The sequence below is a fragment of the Cyanistes caeruleus genome, chromosome 8, assembly GCF_971803275.1.
Source record: "Cyanistes caeruleus chromosome 8, bCyaCae1.hap1.1, whole genome shotgun sequence".
Taxonomy (NCBI): domain Eukaryota; kingdom Metazoa; phylum Chordata; class Aves; order Passeriformes; family Paridae; genus Cyanistes; species Cyanistes caeruleus.
Genome location: NC_141708.1, coordinates 37,228,780 through 37,249,202, shown reverse-complemented (window position 1 = coordinate 37,249,202; position 20,423 = coordinate 37,228,780). Strand labels below are relative to the sequence as shown.

Here is a 20,423-nt window from a genome sequence, read left to right as displayed (position 1 = left end):
GCTCCCACAACAAGGGGCCTTAGTGTCAGCAAGGTGGTGGAGCTCAGGTGGTCATAGACCTCTCCCAGCCACCCTGCTAACATGTCCTGGTTTTGTTTCCTTCCCAGCTCTGGCCTGCTGGCCTTGGGAAAGGCCCTGGACAGAGAGAGCACTGACCGCTACATCCTCATCGTCACAGCCTCGGACGGCAGACCTGACGGGGTGAGTGTTCCACATGGTCTGATTGTGTGCTTTTCATGGATCTTAACCAAACCTATCCAAAATCTGGGACAGTTTTCCTCTGGTTGGGGTGGGGTGAAGCCTGCCTTTGATCACAGACAAAAGGATTTTGCTGCTGATTTGAGTTATACTTTAACAGACAAGATTCACAGTATTAATCTTCTATTTATTCTCTGTGCTATTTGATACCTGCTCCTCTTCTTCCCTGCTCCCAGATGTGGAAGCTGTATTAGTGATTTGTACTATATCCAGCCCTTTTCCACAACTTACTGTCCAGCTCTCCAGAAAAAAATCTGGAAAAATCCCACTTCTCTTTCAAAAATAACATTTTTTTTTATCAGGAACTATTCCAAGTCTTCCATTTTTGCACCAATCCATGACCCCACAACCAACCCCACCAGCACTTGTGTTTAATATAACAAAATTTTGATTTTTTTTAATTTTCACGTTATAAAATGGTGGACTATTTAAGGATATGTGCTTATTGATCAAGCAGAGGCAATGGAATTACTTTTCCTGAAAGTTTGCAGCTAGATTGTTCAAGGTACCTGGAATGCAGCAGCTCTGCCATGGAATTATAACACAGGGTGGGGAGAAATATCTGTACATCTGACCTTGTGGATAAAGGCAGATCTAAAATATTATCTCTAATAATTAATAAATAACAAGAATGCATCATCTGGGCTATTCTAGAAAGATGTGTGATTGAAGCAGAGACATCTCTGACACATTGCCACAGAGTGATCATGAAAATTCTGTGATTTGGACCTGTGGTCATCGTGGTAGAAGAAAATCTTGTTTATTTTTTCTATCTCATGCTCTTCTTAGCTTCTTCACCTTACAAGCTTTGCTTTCCTGTTCTGGATTTACTCAGAATTTACACACACACACACACACAAACACACACATGCAAAAATAACAAGGAAGACTTTATACAATTTAATGGCAACATGGAGTAATTATAGGAGAGTCTCCACCTTGTCCACAAAAAATCTGGTTACAATTTTTGTGGTAATTCATCTTAAAACTTGTGGGTTTGTTCTTCGTGAACTGTTCTCACAGCTGTGAGTTCAGTGGTTTTGATCTCAAATTTCCAGCTGGGAAATCTGAAGATGTAAATTAAGGACTTGCAAGTTGTTTCAGGCTGTGTTATGCTCCTGAAATAATCTCTGGGATGTAAAAAAAAAAGGGGACTGAAAATCTCCTTCCTCTTTATTTCATCTAGAGTGAGATTCATTCATTTTGCCCCAGGATTAAGTGGCCAGCAGATTAATTCTAACATTCTGAAGGTGATAGTTGGGGTCTTGAAAGGAAATCCTGTTAATCATGGCACAGTGCTTAGCAGAAAATAGTTGTATGTGAGCTGAGATATGGTGTTTGAAGCTCAGCTCTGGAAAAACCAACCAAAATAAACCATGGAGGGATTCTTTAGAGTTATCCCTAGACTGTGCTGTTGAACACCTCTTGAAGTTCTTGTTACTTGTTGCAACAACAAAATCCACTTTAAGAAATCCACCCCTGGCTATCTCATTATTTCCTCTCCTCCCTCAATCCCATTGGCAGGGGCTGTCCAGGGAGGTTTGGAGTCCCCATCCCTGGAGCTGTCCAGGAATGGCCTGGACGTGGCACTCAGTGCTCTGGCATGAGGTTCCATCACAGATCAGATCTGATAATCTTGGATATTTTTTCCAGCCTTGTTGATTCCATGACTCTTTGTGATTTCATACTAGATCTTTTTTTCCCTGGAATTTTGCAGCTGCGGGTGTGTGTGCATTGTTCTCAGGGTGAAACGTGGGCACACTCTGTAGCTTAAGCCCGTTCCTTCTGCCTGGTTTGGGGTTTTTGTCACTGTCCCTTACGTGCCTGTAGCTGCTTTCCACAGTTCATATTTACTGTCAGTGGTGGGGCACCTTTCTTCTTAAGATTGTCCAGCAATAGGACTCAGTCGACCAAAGCTTCTGGTGCCAGCAGCTGGAAAGGGTTAAAAGTTTGGCTTGCCAGGATCACAAAAAAAGGCTGGATAAGCTTCTTGGCTTTCATTTTACAAACAAATGGATGAAGCAAGGCAGCTCAACCAAGCCATTAAATCTCCAGGCCTTTTCCATGCCAGGAAACCGTGGATGTGACTAATTTGCCAGGCCTCCTTGTGTCTTTGCACAATTCCCTTGATTTGCAGCTCTTCTGGATGTACTCCCTGCTGTTTGACAGGCTTCTCCTGGAGGAGGGTCAGGACACACTCAAAGCTCCTGGCTGGTACTGTGCCAAACCCTTTTGAGGACACAGATCCTTGGTCCAAGCAGTCAGTGCCATTTCAAGGAGGAATTTTGCTTTTTAACTAGTTCTTATCATGAAGCAACAGTGACTTTTTAGGGGGAAAAAAATATTTATACAATTACGAAACCACTGATCCCCAAGCTCATTCACCTGCTTCTTGTCATCCAGCTCTGCTTTTTGTGAACAGTTCCATTAGTGCCTACAGAAAACTGGCAATGTCACAGATGCCGTGTTGCAGTTTGCCTAAAATCCTAAAATCAATTCCCCAGGCAGGTACAATGTCATTTAAATTCCATTAACATATTTTAGCTGGTAACATATCCAACCTGATCCTTTTCCATCCAACGTGAAACCAGCTATTAGAGTCAAACCTACTTAAAGTCAGCTTTTGGATTTAATTTCCTGTATTTTCTTGTGGGGTTTTTTGGTTTGTTTTTTTTTTAAAATTTGAAAGGCATTCAAAGGAAAAAGACTTTACTGGTGTGTGTGGGGAGGGGGTTGTTGTTATTGTTGTGGGTTGGTTTTTTTTTCAATGAGATGTGGTGGCTTGACCCTGCTCTATCCCTGCCCTCCTCAGCTGGACAGGAATAAAAATATAAGGAAGGACTTGGGAGCTGAGATAAGGGCAGGGAGAGATCTTTCACCAAATATTGTCATGAGCAAAACAGCTTGGGGAAATTCATTGATTTTATTACCCACAAAATCCCAGCAGGGTAATGGAAAGTAAAACAAATCTTAAGAACATCTTCCTACCACCCCTCCCTCCTTCCTGTGCTCTCCCTCCTCCCCTCCAGTGGCACAGGGAGATGGGAATGGGGGTTTGTGTTGTTTGTGCTGCTGCTTCTTCCCCATGGAGATGTGTAGGAGTCCTTCCCCTGCTCCAGCATGGGGTTCATCCCACGGGACACAGCTCTCCATGAGTCCATCCCATAGGCTGCAGCTCTTCATGAACCACTCCCATGTGCATCCACTTCCATGGGGTCAGGCCTTCAGGAAAAGGCTGCTCCACTGTGGGTCCCCACAGGTCTCAAGTACTATCAGTAAATCATCCCCAGTGTGCGCTTCTCTCTCCATGGATCCATGAGTTCCTTCTCCAACATGGGCTTCCCACCTCTCTCAGCATCCCCATGCTCTGGTGTGGGCACCTGTAGGAGCTGCAGGTGGATCACTGCAGCCTCCTTGGGCTGCCAGGGCACAGCTGCATCCCCATGGGCTTCCCCATGGAATCTCAGCTCCAGTGCCTAGAGCAGCTCCTCTCCCTCTTCCTGCCCTGGGTGCCTGCAGATCTGCTCCTCTCCCATGGTCTCACTCCACTCTTCTCTGGCCACAATTACAACTACACAATAACAATTTTCATTCTCAAATCAGTTATCTCAGAGGCATCACTGCCATCTCTGCCTTGGTCAGTAGCAGGTTCACCCTGGATCCCCTGGATCCAGGCACCGTTGGAGCTTCCAGCAGCTCCTCAGAGAATCCGCCCCATAACCCCTCACTACCAGAACCTTGTCACACAAACACAGTCCAGGAGAACTTTTCTCCTCAGGTACAACATGGATAATTGGCATTTGTACATTTCTGTGTCTTGGTTTTGTGAACAACATTCATAGGATCCCCAGATAAATTCCTGTAGCATGGGATCTCAGGAGCTGATGTTCCTCAGGCACTGACAATTTAAATGTGGTTATTTAATCCATACCTTTCAAGCATAAACATGTCCAAAAAGCCCTCACGGAGTGGAAAAAGGGGAACATTTGTATTGGTCTTTCATACTCATCTGAGTAAGTTCAGTGTTTGTAACTTCACCCAGTGATACTGGTTCAGAAATTCAGGCCAGCACTCCTGAATTCCAATATCCACAATGTTTCCCTGCCAAACTCTGTGTGAACAAAGATTTTTAGCTGTTATGACATGAAAGCAAAGGGGCAAGACTTCTGCTCATGAATTTTTAAATAATAGTGTATAAAATCCTGGAACACCTCAGTTGGGAAAGGTTGCTATGCTTGAAAATTGTTGATGCTTTCAAGGAAGAAATCTATCCCAGACTGCTTTGAAAGCTTTCTCTCTCAACATGATGATTCTCATGTTCTCGTAAAACCAGGGATGTTTTTTTCTCCATGGAGCTAAGCAAGGCTCAGGCATCTCCAGCCCTGGCAGGATCTTCCTTGGCCCAGGGAGACACATTAAAATGAATTTTTCTTCCCACTCTGGTATCTCCAGGACTTTGGAGGACAGCAGGACACCTCCCACATGAGCTTGTGCTTCTGCTTGGGGTCCAGCAGCCCCAGCCTCACACTTTTGGACAGTAGTTTCCTCCAGATGCTTTTCCCAGTTATGAATGTCACAGAATCCTTAAAGTTGGAAAAGACCTCTGAGATCATCAAATCCAACCATCAACCAGCTCCACCACTACCACGTTCTCAAGTGCCACATCCACACGTCTTGAGCACTTCCAGGGATGAGGACTCCACCACTTCCTGAGAAGATGTTCTAGTATTTCACAGTGCTTTTGGTGAAGAAATTTTCCTTAATATCCAAGCTAAACATCCCCTGGCACAACTCAAGGTCATTTCCTCTCATACTGGAGAAGACATCTCGCCATTTCCTTTCTAAACCCACCAGTTCCTGGATTCTTCATCTTGGGCCTCATTACTCCACAGCTGCCACTAGGGCCAGCCAGTGCTCTGTGCCTGCACTAAAATCCATTGGAGTAGCACAAGGATACAGTGTGGTATTGGCTCTCCTTTTGATCCCTGATATTCTCTAGAGAAATCTATATCCAACCCCCATCATCATCATCATCAATGAATGTTGAGCTCATTTTTGCATTTGGAAAGTCTGTGGTCCCACACACCTGAATTTTTGGAGGGGTTTTAGGTTTTTTTGATTTTTTTTCTTGCTCCTTTTTCTGTGTCATTACCAAAAGGCCTAAGAGAGGTTTGACAGGACTGCTGTGGCATGGGGTAATTGGGGTTTCTCTTTTCCTAAGCCCCAAGGCTGATTTAACTGATTCATGTGGTGTGGTGACAGTCATGGTGACACCATTTGACTTTGGGGGACTGCTAATTCATTCAAAATTAATCCAGAGCCACTAATGCCCTCACCCAGCACCATAGCTTTCCGTGGAGTGGGGTGGCCTGGCTGCCACCTTTCCATTACTCTTCCCTGGAATGCTCCTGATTGTTTAAAATGCTCAGCTGTGCTTCCCAAATTACTGCTGTTCTGAGTTATGACCTGGAGCATTAACAGGCTTGTGGGTTTTCCCAGGGAAACACGACCCATCACAATTAACAACCCAACACAACAATTAAGGATGCATTAATTTAGCAGGCAGGAAAATGCTATTATTTCCCAAGTAATGAGCTTTTAGCTGTAGATGGGCAAAGTGGCATGTGAAGGAAACAACACATTCCAAGCTCAAGTTGTGTCCACAAATTGGGACGTGTTTGGATGTAGTTCCAAGACAAGAATTCCTTTCTTCACCTTTCAGAGGGAGAGGCTTGAAATAAATAAACGTGGCTTTTGTCAGAAGAAAGAAAAAGCCTTCTGTGCTCTTGATATTTGGCTTGTGTGTGTCTGTTGATTTAGAGAGATGAAACAGGAGCTCCACTGTGTTTTCTTAGTGTGTCTTGTGTGAAATAAGGGGAATTCCAACCTCCAAATACTAATGTCTCAACCTGAAAATATTCATCCAGCACTGCAGGAAAGGGATTTTCTGCCTGGCAAAGCAGAGCAGCTCAGTGCCTAGCTTATAAACCCATTTGGGAACTATGAATTAGGTGTTCTTAAAAGTTATCAGTCATCCAGGGGATGATCCCAACCTCCAGCTCTAACCTCCCTTTTTAATGTGTCTGAAGGAGCACCGCGTTGCGTTGTAGTCATGGTCAGTTTAGTACTCAGAAATTACAGGCCACTAAACCCCATTTGAAGTTCAGGAGAAGCTGTCATCCATCCAGCTGTTCAGGGTGTGTCTCAAAATTCACCAGGTAGGGAAGATCAGTGGTGACCTGGTTCTGGGAGGGCTTCTCTAAAAGCAAAGGATCCAAGATCTATCCCTTTAATCTGATTGTGCCCATTCCTTCTTGCATTGAACACTTCAGGAAAAAAACAGGGTTCATTTCAGCCCTGCAGAGCCCAGGACTGGTTTGGGGCCACATTTCCTGAGGAGGCAGAGGTGTCATCACCCTTGGAAAGGCATCTGAGAGTGAGCCCAGTGCTCTGGGCACTGAAGGCAGGGATCAAATGGAACGCAGAACTCTGCTGTTCCTTGAAGGTTATGGGAAGAATCAACAGTTGAAAAATATTGGGAACCATAGGGAACTGAGGGAATCTAAAAAAACTTCATTCCTTCTCTGTGAGGGTGGGCAGGCCCTGGCACAGGGTGCCCAGAGCAGCTGTGGCTGCCCCTGGATCCCTGGAAGTGTCCAAGGCCAGGTTGGACTTTGGGGCTTGGAGCAGCCTGGGATAGTGGAAGGTGTCCCTGCCCATGGCAGGGATGGAATGGATGGGCTTTAAGGTCCCTTCCAACCCAAACCATTCCATTATTCTGTGGTTTCAGTGCTTTGTGTTTAATCCTGGAAGTCAGACTTGAGGATTTTGGCCACCTTAGAAGATCATTCAAAAATTCAGAGCCTCTGCCTCCCACAACACTTAAATTAATTCTCTTCCATAGAGGTAGGTAGCCCTGAATTAAGGTAATTTAAACGAAAATTTACTTCTTGAGTAGTATACAGAGAATTCATTAATTGCTGTACATTTTCTGTTACTCCTTGGAACTGTAACTGTTTCTGTTGCTCCTGTCTCTAGTAGACACGAGTTCAATTATCCAGCAAGAAGGAAGCTAGAGGGAATATTCCTAAATATATGAAATAATATACACAGATCCATAATTTGATCTTCCTCCTTGAAAGAACTTCTCCTCAAATAATTTTCTTTCCAAGCTGTAATTAGAGACACTGCCTATTGCTATTTTCCTGATAAGTTCTGTATTTTGTATAAGAAATTCTTACAAATTCCAGCTGATCTCTGAACTCCAGTTTGCATGATAGGAATTTGTCCAGACAGATTTCCTCCTCTTGGAGAGCAGGCTTTTGTTCCCACAGCAGCTCATTTATTACAGCAAGCTTTAGTAGCTTCCCGAACTTTCCATGGTTGGGTGGCTTAGCATGGATATTCCCTATAAAGGCTTTGATTTCATGTGCTAAAAGGGAAAGGGTGAATTAAAGAGTTTTCATAAAGCAATAGATTGATCCTAATTTTCAGTTCAAAATTTGGATGAATTAAGGGATACAAATAAGTAAGTTCCCATTAGGAGGAAGTTGAGGGAAGAACTTCTGGCTCTGCACAACTCCCTGACAGGAGGGGACAGCCAGGGGGGGTTGGGCTCTGCTGCCAGGGAACAGGGACAGGACAAGGGGAAACGGCCTCAAGCTGTGCCAGGGGAGGCTCAGCTTGGACACCAGGAGGAATTTCTCCATGGCAAGGGAGCTCAGGCTTTGGAACAGGCACTCATGGCAGTGGTAGAGTTCCCATCCCTGGAGGTGTTCAAAGCCGTATGATTGTGGCACTTGGGGACATTGGTCAGGGTGGCCTTGGCAGTGCTGGGGAAGGGTTGGATTTGCTGCTCTTAGAGGGCTTTTCCAACCTAAATAATTTTGTCTGTTTGTCAAGAATTTTCCTTAAATGCCCACTATTTTCTCTTCCTTTCCATGTGAAATACTCATCTGTTCTGATACATTCTGTTACCTTTTGCCATGTGTGAGGTTTTCATTTTGGGAGCTTTCCCTTTGAGCTTTATTTTGGTATTTTGACAGTTTTTCTCTTTGTCTCGTCTCCAGGCTTATTGGGATTTTTCCTCATTAGTGTAATTATTGACAAGACCTACCCTTCCCTTCACCACAGGGTCTTCTCTCCAAAATTTCTTTGCAGTCCAGCTGCCTATTTTGTCTTTATAGCTTGGGGAGTTGGAGAGGGTTGGGAGATACTTTTAAACTTCTCATGGAAGGAAAGAAGGTCTGAAAATAGAATCATAGAATTGTTGATTCTGTCACCACTCAAATACAGTTTTCTTGAGATGAATAACAATAAATCCTGATATCAGGAGATCAGCAGCATTATTTACCATTTCTTTTTTGATCAAATGAAGGCTTTGCCTCCAGTTGTATTATCTGGAAACTAATTATCTTTCAACATGACAGGTTTGTCTAAGAGTTTGTCCAAATTAATAAACTTGCTCGACATCAGAGCCAAGAACGTTTCCTCTCCAAGGCATAGAATGCTCTCATCAATTCCCAACTTCAATTTAAATGACAGGATACAAATAAAATGGAATTTCCTTCAGATTTATCATCCGTAACATTTTTCAGGGCCTGGCATCCTTAAGATTTGTGCAGGCAATGTAAATTTTACGAATATTGCTTAGGGAAGAGTTATCTATATAAGAATTATTTGAGGACCCCTAAGAAATATATAAATTGCTTTGCTGCTGTGGATCTTTTATTTATGTTCATTATAAAAGGGAAGTAAGCAGGGTTTCTCCAGTAATGAATAGGAAATGCCTGATACGAGTCTGAGATGTTTTGTTCCCTGGTTGGATTTCAAGGAATAGTTTTAGGATTCCTTCCCAAACCCTGTTTGATGATTCTGTGGTAGAAAAGACTCATTTTTAACCAGCCAAAGCAATTTTCAAACCTTCCTGTGTTGGATTTGCATGAGGAAAATTGATAGTGAAATAGGTGTCTCTCCTTATTTTAGGGAACCACTTCTTTAAAGAATTTTAGTGGTATTTATATATTTGTGAAGACCTTTCTTTGTTGTTTCTGTGCCTCTTTTAGCATCCTCTAGAAGCCTTGTCAACTTTTCATAATTCTTTAAGAAATTTAGTGAATTCACTTTCTAGGAAAGATGGAGAGAGACATAGGGACAGGACACAGGGAACGGCTTCCCAGTGCCAGAGGACAGGGATAGATGGGATATTGGGAAGGAATTGTTCCCTGGGAGGGTGGGCAGGCTCTGGAATGGACTTCCCAGAGAAGCTGTGGCTGCCCCTGGATCCCTGGAAGTGTCCAAGGCCAGGTTGGACTTTGGGGCTTGGAGCACCCTGGGACAGTGGAAGGTGTCCCTGCCCATGGCAGGGGTGGCACTGGATGGGCTTTAAGGTCCTTTCCCACACAAACTGTGATTCCATAGGGCTTTTTCAGAACAGCACATCAATCTGGGGCTGGGAGCTTCAACAAATCTTTGGAGCCATCTAATGGGGATCTAAAAACATTGGTTTTGGTTAATAATCTTTGATCACAGGACTCTCTAATGTTTGAGAGAAGTGCTTCTCTCAAAGACACATGGGTGAGTCCCACTTCATGGTAAAGGTGGGCATTGCTGAGATAACAGTGAGATAATAAATGTTTCCTGTAGTCAGGTGAAATAGAGAGATTTTTAAGTATTCCCATTTTTTTTCTCAGTTTCAGTCTGTTACTGATTTTAAGGAACAGAACCTAGGGGTTTGCTGCTAAGCCAGAGTCTGCTTTGAATTCTCCTTGTGATTTTACCCACTTCTGGTCATTTGCTAAATTATGGTTAATAAAAAAGGAAGATTATTTAAAATACTGGTCTTGTTATAGTGAATTCTGAATTAATTCACATCTGATAATTTTCTAAAGTGTGACATATGAAAACAAGGATTACTTGAAATGTTGGTCTTCTTACAGGATCTTATTTTAACATATTTGCAAGTTTAAAGAGAGGAGCATTTGATAAAATTTTCCAAACTAATTCTACTATTTGGCATCTCAAGAAGATGTTTATTTCCCTAGAAAAATATTATTTCTTTGCAAAAATCTTGCCTTTTAAATTCAGGAGTGAAAATTTAAACATGACAAGTGGAGCACTGGCCTGTGTGTTTTGGCTGACGTGGAGGGTGCTTAAGATGAATAAATGACCAGGAATGTGAAAAATATTGAAAATCCTTAGGCAAGAGTTGGGAAAAAATCTCAAATGTTTCTTTTCCTTCCTTCCTGTCTTTCTCCTTATAAAATCCTCTCAAAAGAGAAGAAATGCTGCAGATTATCAGTGCATTAAAATAATCTGGAATGAAAAGAAATCTTTTCTAAATGTGAATTTCTGCCTTAAGCCATTGTTATTTAAAACCATGTTGCCTCAGTTTATGAAATGTGAGGGTGTTTATTTCCATGAATTTCATGGAGTCGAGTTACCTGTGGAAAAGCTAATTTACATTCAGTGTGCATCACAGCAGAGCAAACGTTCTGGAGTGGCTATTGCATGGACAAGGAGGCAGAAAGTGCAAACGCACCTTTTAGAAATGGAGTGTGGGAGGCAGTTTCAGGAACAATTACCAAATAATTGGGGCTCAGTAAACAGAAGCTGCCAGCCTGGGAGATCCTTGTGCTACCTTGTTCCAAAATCCTCTGGATTTTTGATTTTTTTTAAGTAGTAAGGAGTTATTTGATGCAGATGTTGGGAGCTCTTGGGACACTGAAATCATACCAGCTGGATCTGGAGCTGGGAAGAGCCTGATTCTGACACCAGTAGAGCTCCAGAAGTGCAGGTCTCCATTCAGACTTTTTGGTTGAGGTTTCATTTGGTTTAGTTTTTTCTTTGTTTCTTTATTTTATTTCTCTGTTTTGGGGTTCTTGTTAAGGGAAGATGGTTGCAGGTTTCTCTATGAAGCCTGTGAGGTGCCACTTTCAAACAGGTTTGTTCTTCTTAAAGCAAGGGATTTCTTCTGGGGTCACATTTTCACGGTGTAATTGCTGTGACTGACCTGTCATAAGCATTTCATGGAATCATGGAATTTTTATGGTTGGAAATGACCTCCAAGATCACCAAGTCCAACCCGTGACCAGGCACCACCTTACAACTAAACCACAACTGCAGAGTGCCACATCCTCTCACTTTTTAAACACTTCCAGGCATGAGGACTCCACCACTCCTCTTTTAAGCCTATCCCAAAACTTGACCACCCTTGCCATGGAGAAATTCCTCCTGCTGTCCAAGCTGAGCCTCCCCTGGCACAGCTTGAGGCCGTTTCCCCTTGTCCTGTCCCTGTTCCCTGGCAGCACAGCCCGACCCCCCCTGGCTGTCCCCTCCTGTCAGGGAGTTGTGCAGAGCCAGAAGGTTCCCCTGAGCCTCCTTTGCTCCAGGCTGAGCCCCTTTCCCAGCTCCCTCAGCTGCTCCTGGGGCTCCAGCCCCTTCCCCAGCTCTGTTCCCTTCCCTGGACACGCTCCAGCCCCTCCAGGGCTCTCTGGGCTCTCAGGGCCCAAGTTTCCCTCAGAGGAGTTTCATGCAAAGTATCAGAAGGCACAAGAAAGATTTAAGACACTGAGTTGGATGAACTGATTTAAAATTCAATGTACTGAGCAGAATAATTTTTATAAATACAACAATGTGGGGTTTTGGTCTGGAGCTCTCAGTCTGTGGGAGCAGAGAGAAGGGAAGTGACTCAAGCCAACACCTCTCCACGTTTTTCATTGCGAGAGAAAATTTCCATAGGTAGTGGAGTCGTATTTTGTTAACATTTTATATTAAACACAGTTAATTCTGCTGTTCCCACCTCCTGGGATGTTAAAATTGGGTTGCAAAGTAGAACATCAGGATGGGGTGGGGGAAGGATGACACAGGAGCATGATACAGGATGATTCTGCCATTTCATCAGCTTAGTTAATCATCACTGTGGCATATTTTGATTGATAAATCACTAATTTCCTTTTCCCATTCTGGCAAATTTTGATATTTCCAGATTTTTCCCTCCACTCAGAGCAACTCCTTAAATCCTTAAAATACTGTATGAAAAGAAATGATATCTGATACTTATCATGAATCTCTAATATATGAGTCAGTCTTGAGCTTGTTTTGTCTTCTAAAAATTCAAAATAAATTCTTGAAATGCTTCCCTTTTCACAAAAACATGTTTCAAAAATTGATGATCTGCTTACCTGTGATTCTGTCTAATAATTTTCAGGAGGGTTGTCACCTGGGAAGCTATAAAATAAAGAGAATTTCTTTAAAATGTTCTTTTTTCTGCCTAGACATCGACTGCTACTGTCAATATAGTGGTGACAGATGTCAATGACAACGGACCAGTTTTTGACATGTTTCTCCCCAGAAACCTCTCTGTGCAGGAAGAGGAAGCCAATGCTTTTGTTGGTCAAGTAAGGGTAAGTCATTAAAATTGTTTATTTTATTACCCAAGCTATGCAGACAATGAGGAAAGAGCACAAAATTACACAAATGCCCATCAAAATAACTTCTCCATTTGTGGCTACAGTGGCATGTTTTGGGGCTTTAAAATATTGGAATTGTTTTCTTCTCTGTGCTAAATACCAAAAACATTTTGTCACTTAAAAATTGCACATCAAAAAGCTTGTTTTAAGAAATTCCACCATAAAAAACTTGCTGATAACAGATTTACAGGGTTAAAACAGGGTTGCCACATTTTAAAATTATTTGTTTTGAGATAGAATTCAAATATGCTGAGCAAGTGACACCCGGGGTAGGAAATTGTCACACCTGGAGGAAGTTTTAAGGCCATTAAAGGGAAAATCAGTTTAACCCCTGAGTGAAATAATTACTGACCTGGCATAAAAATAGGGGATAGTGTTTATTTGAGGGTTTGAAGCTGTAAATTTTTATAACACATGGGGGTCTTCTGGATGAGGATTCAGACTCTTGAAGAAAATACCTTCTTTTTTTTTTTTTTTTTTTTTTTTGTAATATTTATTTCTCCTGACTCAAAGGAAAGAAGAAAATACTAATTTGAGGGTTTTTCAATCCAGAAGTTGAATATGTCTCATATCTGCTGCACTAAGGTTGGATACATCAGGCACTGTAGGTAAAAGAAGAACTGGGAAGAATTTTCCAGGAATTTAGGTGGAAAATATGCCTTTTTTTTTTTTTTTTTTTTTTCTTCCAGCAGCAACCATATCAAGAGAAAATGGGAGCTCCTTAAGTAGAAGCTTCAGAAAAAACAGGACATTTTGGGTACCATGGGAACCCAAATACCCATAATAATCATGTTCCTTCCCATCATTATATTATTTAATAAGAAATCAGAACTGGTCTTGGACAAAGTTAGGACCCCTCAGTGCAATTAAGTCAGTTTTGATAAATCAATAAATTATTGCTCTGCTTTTTGTCATTGCCTACCTGTGTGCTTGTTTTTCATTTTGCATCCTAAAAGGCACAGGTGGAACATTTCCAATCAGTCCCAAATATCCTTCAAATCCATTTTGTGCTTTGCTGAGGGCCCTCAGGGCTCAATCATCTCAAACATAAGCTTGTCTCTATTTTTAGCTATGACAGAACTGTAAAATACAAGAAGTTATTGCCACAAGAAGCTCTCTGGCTTCTAAATTAGTGCAATTTCTAAGTTGTGTGGAAATGAAAATATTTATTGGAGCCTTGGGATAGTTTATTCCTACTTGGAGTGACAGAAACAGCTTCTGTCATTTCCTGTCCTGTTTATCCCTGGATAGAGAAAGCTTTTTCTTTATAGCCAAAATACTGGGTGTATTTCTCCTGTCTCATGTTCACAACTGCAAACTGATGTAGGGATATCCATTGGAAATGCCGTTCTGTGGTATAAAAAAGAGAAATTGGGGCATTTGGAGTTTTTTTCCGGCTCCAGTGAGGTTATTGAAATAATGGTGATGAGAGTTTGGGTGTAACAGTGTTGTTTGAGGATATTCCTTAAAAACTGAAATAGCTTTTGGTGTGTTGTGCTTCACTGTAGATAAACCCACAGAGGGTGTGGGAGAGGTGTTAATGGGAATAAATTTTGTATGGAAGCTTTAATGCAGATAAAATGTACATAAAGGGCTCTTTCAGATGGGAATAGCCTGGTAAAAGAAGAAATCCTTATAGGTGCTGTGTGTTTTCCCTACCAAGAATTAACACACTGATTAACAAAACTGCTTTTCAGAAAACTTTTTTACTCATTTCAAACAGAAACTTAAAATCTGCCAGAGCAAGCAGTCATGCAAAGTATTTTTAATGAAAAGGCAGATTTTGTAGTGTCCCTTTCCCTTCTGAATGCCACCTATCCGTTTTACCTGGGGAAAAAAAAATTAGCAAGAGATTTTTACCTTAAAACCCAAGATCTGACCCTACTGCTCATGGGAGCAAAGAATGTGGTGAGGAACGACATGGAAAAGGTGCACAATCACTTTGGTCCTTCAGGATTTTTGACTCAGGAGGCTTGGTCTCAGGATTGGGTGCCCTGTCTAATTGTCAGAATTCCTGAGTGGTTTGGGTTGGGAGGGATCTTAAATTTCATCCCATTCCAGCCCTGCCATGGGCAGGGACACCTTCCACCATCCCAGCTTGCTCTGAGGCCTGTCCAAGCTGGCCCTGGACACTTCCAGGGATGGGGATTGTAAGCAATTTGTGGTTTAAATCAATCTGAACACTGCCAGGAATAAATCCTGCCACAGACAAGAGATTCCCATGCTCTGCTTTGTTTTCAGTGGGAAAGCTGGACTTTCAAATAGATTTCCATGAAGAATTTGATAATATTTGCGGGGTGTTTTCCCAAGGAGATGTAGCAGGAAGGCTGTGAGAGGTTTCCTGTGGGAGAGGGAGGGTTTGGAGCATTTATTCCATGCAGGCAGGCAATATCCACTCTTGGAAGTGCTCTGGCAGCTCTGCTGCCAGCTGGAGCTGCTGGAGGCACTGGCATGGGAGTGCTGCCTGTGGGCATTCCAGGAGCCTCCTGAAGATTAAAAGAACAAAAATCAGACAGGATAATGCTGCCAGTGGAGAAGATGTGTTTCCAATCCTTTTATTTCACACTGTGTTCTCTAAATTGGGGCAGTCAGAGGTGGATTGGATTCCCTGCTGCTCCTTCCCCTCTGATCCTGGGGATTCCCCAGCAAGGCAGGAGCACAGCTGCTGAGTGGAAGTCTCCACAAAGGGCCCCCAGGAATTCAAAAGCTCCAACTGGAAACTCTACAGTGAGATTCAGGCACTTTCTTGCAGTCTAAACCAGCTGGAGATGGGGCATCAGGATGATCTGAGTTGTACACTGCACTTCAATCAATCTCGGGAGCATGGGAGGTAAAAAAGGTGGAATGACACTTTGGAAAGGAATTAATACATTGATCTGCAGGCTCACACCAATATCTTGATCTGCAGGCATGTTCACACCCTTGGGGAGGGAAGACAGGCCATAGCAGTTTGTTGCAGACTCTAAAAAAAGGCAGCCTGGGGTTAAATAAGAAGCTGTTGAGCTGATGGTGCCCTGGAGAGGAAAGACATCCCTTGACTGAAGTTTTTATTCATGGGGGGTTTTATTTATATACAGATTCTTTCACCCAAAACCATAATTCATTTATTGTTGGGTATTTTGGTGTCATTGATCAGCACTGTTTGAAAACTCCAGCATGAACATGTTGCTGTCAAGGAGAGGTAGTGACAGGGAAGGAAATGAGGTGGAAAATGGAGATGAAGAATTATGTGCTCACGTATCACTGGCCCTTGGATTTTCCCCAAAATTGAAACAGGATGAATTAATTCCAGTAATAAGAGCAGCTTGCAGGCTTTGTGATACCTCTGTCAGCTGCTTGGTTTTAAGTTACAAAATAAATGCTTTAAGAAAGTTGTTTTTTTAGGATGGACATGTTCTTCGTACAGGAAAAGATGGGAAAGTTCAGAGGAATTCTTTTGGTTGTACTGTACTAACACTGCTGAATGCTGATGAAATGTAATTATTTCCCAACAGAGCTTTCTGTCCGTGGATATCAGTGAATCCACAGGCTCCTATTTTTATTTAATAAATTCATAAGGTGATAAACCCTGGATTTAAAGCCCGATTTAAATTTCACGGCTGTTGGGTAAAGCTTGTTGTGTTGGACTAAATGACCTCTGGAGATCTCTCACAAGCAGCTCATCCTGTGTTTCTACAAGCAGGAAAACTCCTTAAAATGCTGGGGAAGGATTATTGCCCATGTGCATGGGATGACTGGGATGAGATGAGCTTTAAGGTCTTTTCCACCCCAAAGCATCTGTGATTCTGTTCTTTTATTACATTACAATATCTTGTGGAAAAGTCTAGAAAGGAATCTGTTTTCCTAAATCCCCACTCTCTTGTTTTCAGTGTGAAGGGTGCGATTTCCCAAAACCTGCACTGCAGATTACACCTTGTCTGTGTTTATTATACAGGCTCCTGAAATTAAATTCCCAAATTTCCTGGGCTTTAAGACAACTTGAAGGAAAATTAGAAGTGGAGGTAAAAGGAGAAGACCAGGAAAAAAGGGAGATTCATTGGCAAGAGAGTACAATTGAGGAGGAAAAGGAATTAAAATTTGAGGTGGAGAAGATAGGACAAGACCAGGAAAAAATGGGATTTAATGTCAGGACAGGACAATCCAGGAGGGAAAGGACTTAAACCTTTGGGGAAGAGTAAAGTCACAGTCTCTAAAGTAAATCTCAAATACTCAAAGTGAGTCCAGTACTCACTGCATGACCCAGTGACTAACAATGCAATTTGAATTAATCTCATAGATGTTAAAGCAGCAGGGGCAGTTGGGATTTGAGAGTCAGAATCCATAAAAGAGCTAATTAGACCACAAAATCAGAGAATCAGAATGTGGCAGGTGAACTCCAACCAGAGAAATTCAGACTTCATTTCTTATAAGTGGTTGGATGACCGCAAGATCATTGGGAGAGAACTTTGGTGGTACCATTTCCTTCAGTTTATTAAAGAATTTGTCCCCTGGAAGGATAGAAAGGACTCTAATAAGACTTTCAGCACTGTCTCTCAAGATTCTCATGGAAATGCTGGTCACAGAAAGACTTTTATGTGCTTTTAGTTGGATTTTCATGTTTGTTAAAAGGCAAATTCCTCTTACAACAAGATTGATGTCTCAAGTCCAAAGCTGTGGCATCAGGAGAAAGAGATGGGGTCATGGATTTGGGCTACTTATTTCCATTCCAGATCATCAATGCTAGACAGACTTACCTCTTCCTGCTGGCACCAGGGAATTCCTGGAGGATATTTACCAGCAGTGGCTGCAGTCACAGTTCCTCATCTTTTTCCACTGTTCCTTCACCTTAGGTCAGCTTGGGCACAGATCAAAGAGATTAAAAAATCTCCTTGCCACCCATAATGTGACCTCTTAAGAGAAAGGGATTTCAAAAGCTGTGGTCTTGTCTTCCCTGTTCTCAAAATTTATTGTATTTGTGCATTAATTTGCATCTTTGCCCTCCTTGTGCTTTAGTGCAGTGGAAATTTTGATATTTGTTATTGGCAAGTTCATGGCAGTTGGCTGTTGAGAGTCCAAGGATTATCCATGAAAGGAATTCTTGTTTTTGTCTGCTGACACTTTACATTTTGGGATGCCTTTAAGCCCTATTATCTCTTTCAGCTTGATGCCAAACTAAATCTTCTGAATCATGATGATTCAGAATCGTGATTTCATGTCTCTGATTCATTCCCTTTTCGGATTTTGGTGCCTGATTCCATCCCTGGAAGTGCCCAAGGCCAGGTTGGACTTTGGGGCTTGGAGCAGCCTGGGACAGTGGAAGGTGTCCCTGCCCATGGCAGGGGTGGGATGGGATGGGATTTAAGGTCCCTTCCCACCCAAAGTCAAGAGAAATTCCAAAAATAACTTTAAATTGGATTGACAGTAGAGAAATATGTGGGAGCCCAGCTAAATGTGGAGATTTTAAACAGTGTGTTCCATCTGTGATTTGGAAAGGTTTTGTTTTGGGAAGGCTTTTTGGTGTCTTAGTTTTTTCGAGTATGCAAATGCACTGGTTTAATCTCTTGATCATAACATTGCCAAAGAACACACTCATCAAAACCCCAAATTTTGAATCATCCTTCAAGGACAACCAAGTCTTCAAGGTCAGGATTTTGTTGTGTGCCAGCCTGAAGAAAGCTGGGCTGGTTGAAGCTATGAAGTGTAAAAATGCGATTTACTCATGTAGGAGGTTCACCAGCCTATGCAGTGATGGGTTTGCAGCCATGAGCTTTTGGATTTTCATTTATATTTGCACTTAGGGTTTAGCTGCTCTTAATGCAGTTTTGTTTGGATTCACATTTTATTGGATTTGGAATTAACCCTCCAGGTGCACTGGAATTAGCAGAGATCATGGAAGTAATCATCCAGGGTTCTTCTGACTCATCCAATGCCTAAAAATATGGCGGTATTGGAAAATTATGGTAGTATTTGAAAATTTACAGGATGCTTCCTTTATCCTGCTCTGAGTAGAGTCAAGGATAAGCTCCCATCACCTGGGAATTCAGTAGGATGATGAAGTTCCTGGAGGATATCCACAAAACCTACAGGATTTTTCCAAAGAATGTGAATTCACTTGGGTCTCAAAGAAGTAGAATTTGCCTTGAAATTGCAAGACTGCCAAAATCAAAGAATCCTAGAAAGTCCTTTTGGAAGGGACCTTAAAGCCCATCCAGTGCCACCCCTGCCATGGGCAGGGACACCTTCCACTGTCCCAGGCTGCTCCAAGCCCCAAAGTCCAGCCTGGCCTTGGACACTTCCAGGGATCCAGGGGCAGCCACAGCTGCTCTGGGCACCCTGTGCCAGGGCCTGCCCACCCTCCCAGGGAACAATTCCTTCCCAATATCCCATCCATCCTTGCCCTCTGGCACTGGGAAACCATTCCCTGTGTCCTGTCCCTCGGTCCCTTGTAAAGAGTCTCTCTCCATCTCTCCTGTAGCTCCTTCAGGCACTGGAAAGTCAAAACAAGGTCACCCTGATGCTTCTCTTCCCCAGGCTGAATATTCCCAATTGTCCCAGACCTTCCTCCCAGCCAAGCAGCTCCATCCCTCTAGGAAAATTTAAGAGAAAGGCTGTGTAAAAGCAGGCAAGAAGCAACAAAAGAGAGGAAAAGCCTTTCTGAACTTTAGGAAAGAAGGAAAATCCAAACTTTTATGGATGACTGATGTTCCCTCCTTAAAATACTTACAAATATTTGGTTTATGACCAAGAGGTCAGGCACATTTCAGATATTTGTGGCCTCTGACTGCATCTGGGAGATGTTAATTTTGTCCTGTGGGCACAGAGTGTAATCTGCCTGCAAAACAAGTACAAAATCCAATCTAACACTCCCACCCGCACTTGATTTGCTGTTTGACACAAATGAGAGGCTTGGGAATACTTCCAACCCAGAGTAATAAACCCATTAAACCCTCAATAATAAACCTATTAAACCCCTAGTAATAAAAAAATCATGTTATCTGCCATGAGAACAATAATTCTCACCAACAGCATCATTTGGATCCTCCAGCACAATTCCTACCTTGAGCTGTGATTTGCTGGAATACTGGGGGAGCTGTCCAAAATCAGGAGCTTGGTTGGCTTGGGTAGGGATTGTGGGGAACTTCTGCTCCTGAAGAAGAGAAATTCAAACTGAAGGAAGCTGGTTTTGTGGCAGAGTGGTCCCTAAGAAATGTTTCAGCCTGCAGGAAAGGGGGATACCCACCATGCTTGTCTCTGATTTGGAGACAAGTAGGAATAACTGTCTTGTTTTGCTGTTTTCCAGCTCAAACATTCCAGGCACAAATCCTCAATTAACCTGCCTAGATCCTGTCACCATCATGAGCAAGAGTTGAGGATATAATAGGACGTTTCTTTTGCATAGGATGATAATGATATAATGAATATTGTTGACATTCAAGCCCTTGTCATTATATTTCAGAGTTAATGTTCCTTCAGAGGTGTCTTAGTCATTCCCATCTCCCAGGATTGTGTTTTCCTGCTGTTTGAGATGGAGAGAGATAATTTGTTACCCTGGAACACTGTTGGTTGCTATTCCTGAGGCTTTCCTGGTAATGTGGAAGGAGAGCTAGTAATACAAATCTGAATTTACCACATCAGGTAAAGGCTGTCACCTTGTAGGTGATGGCATCTCTAATAAATGTGGGATGTATTTTCTGGGAAATAAAGTAGTGAGTCATT

The 20,423-nt window shown here is 42.4% G+C and overlaps 1 protein-coding gene across 9 annotated transcripts in view; it reads left to right on the top strand.

Moving 5' to 3' along the window:
• Nucleotides 1-20,423, top strand: part of PCDH15 (protocadherin related 15) — a 532,955-nt gene that overhangs the window by 414,492 nt on the left and 98,040 nt on the right. For all 9 annotated transcript variants that reach the window (XM_086900046.1, XM_086900037.1, XM_086900044.1 and 6 more), the window contains 2 exons: nucleotides 108-201; nucleotides 12,534-12,662. In XM_086900046.1, the coding sequence (XP_086756172.1) occupies nucleotides 108-201; nucleotides 12,534-12,662 (223 nt within the window). The remainder of the gene's footprint in view (nucleotides 1-107; nucleotides 202-12,533; nucleotides 12,663-20,423) is intronic.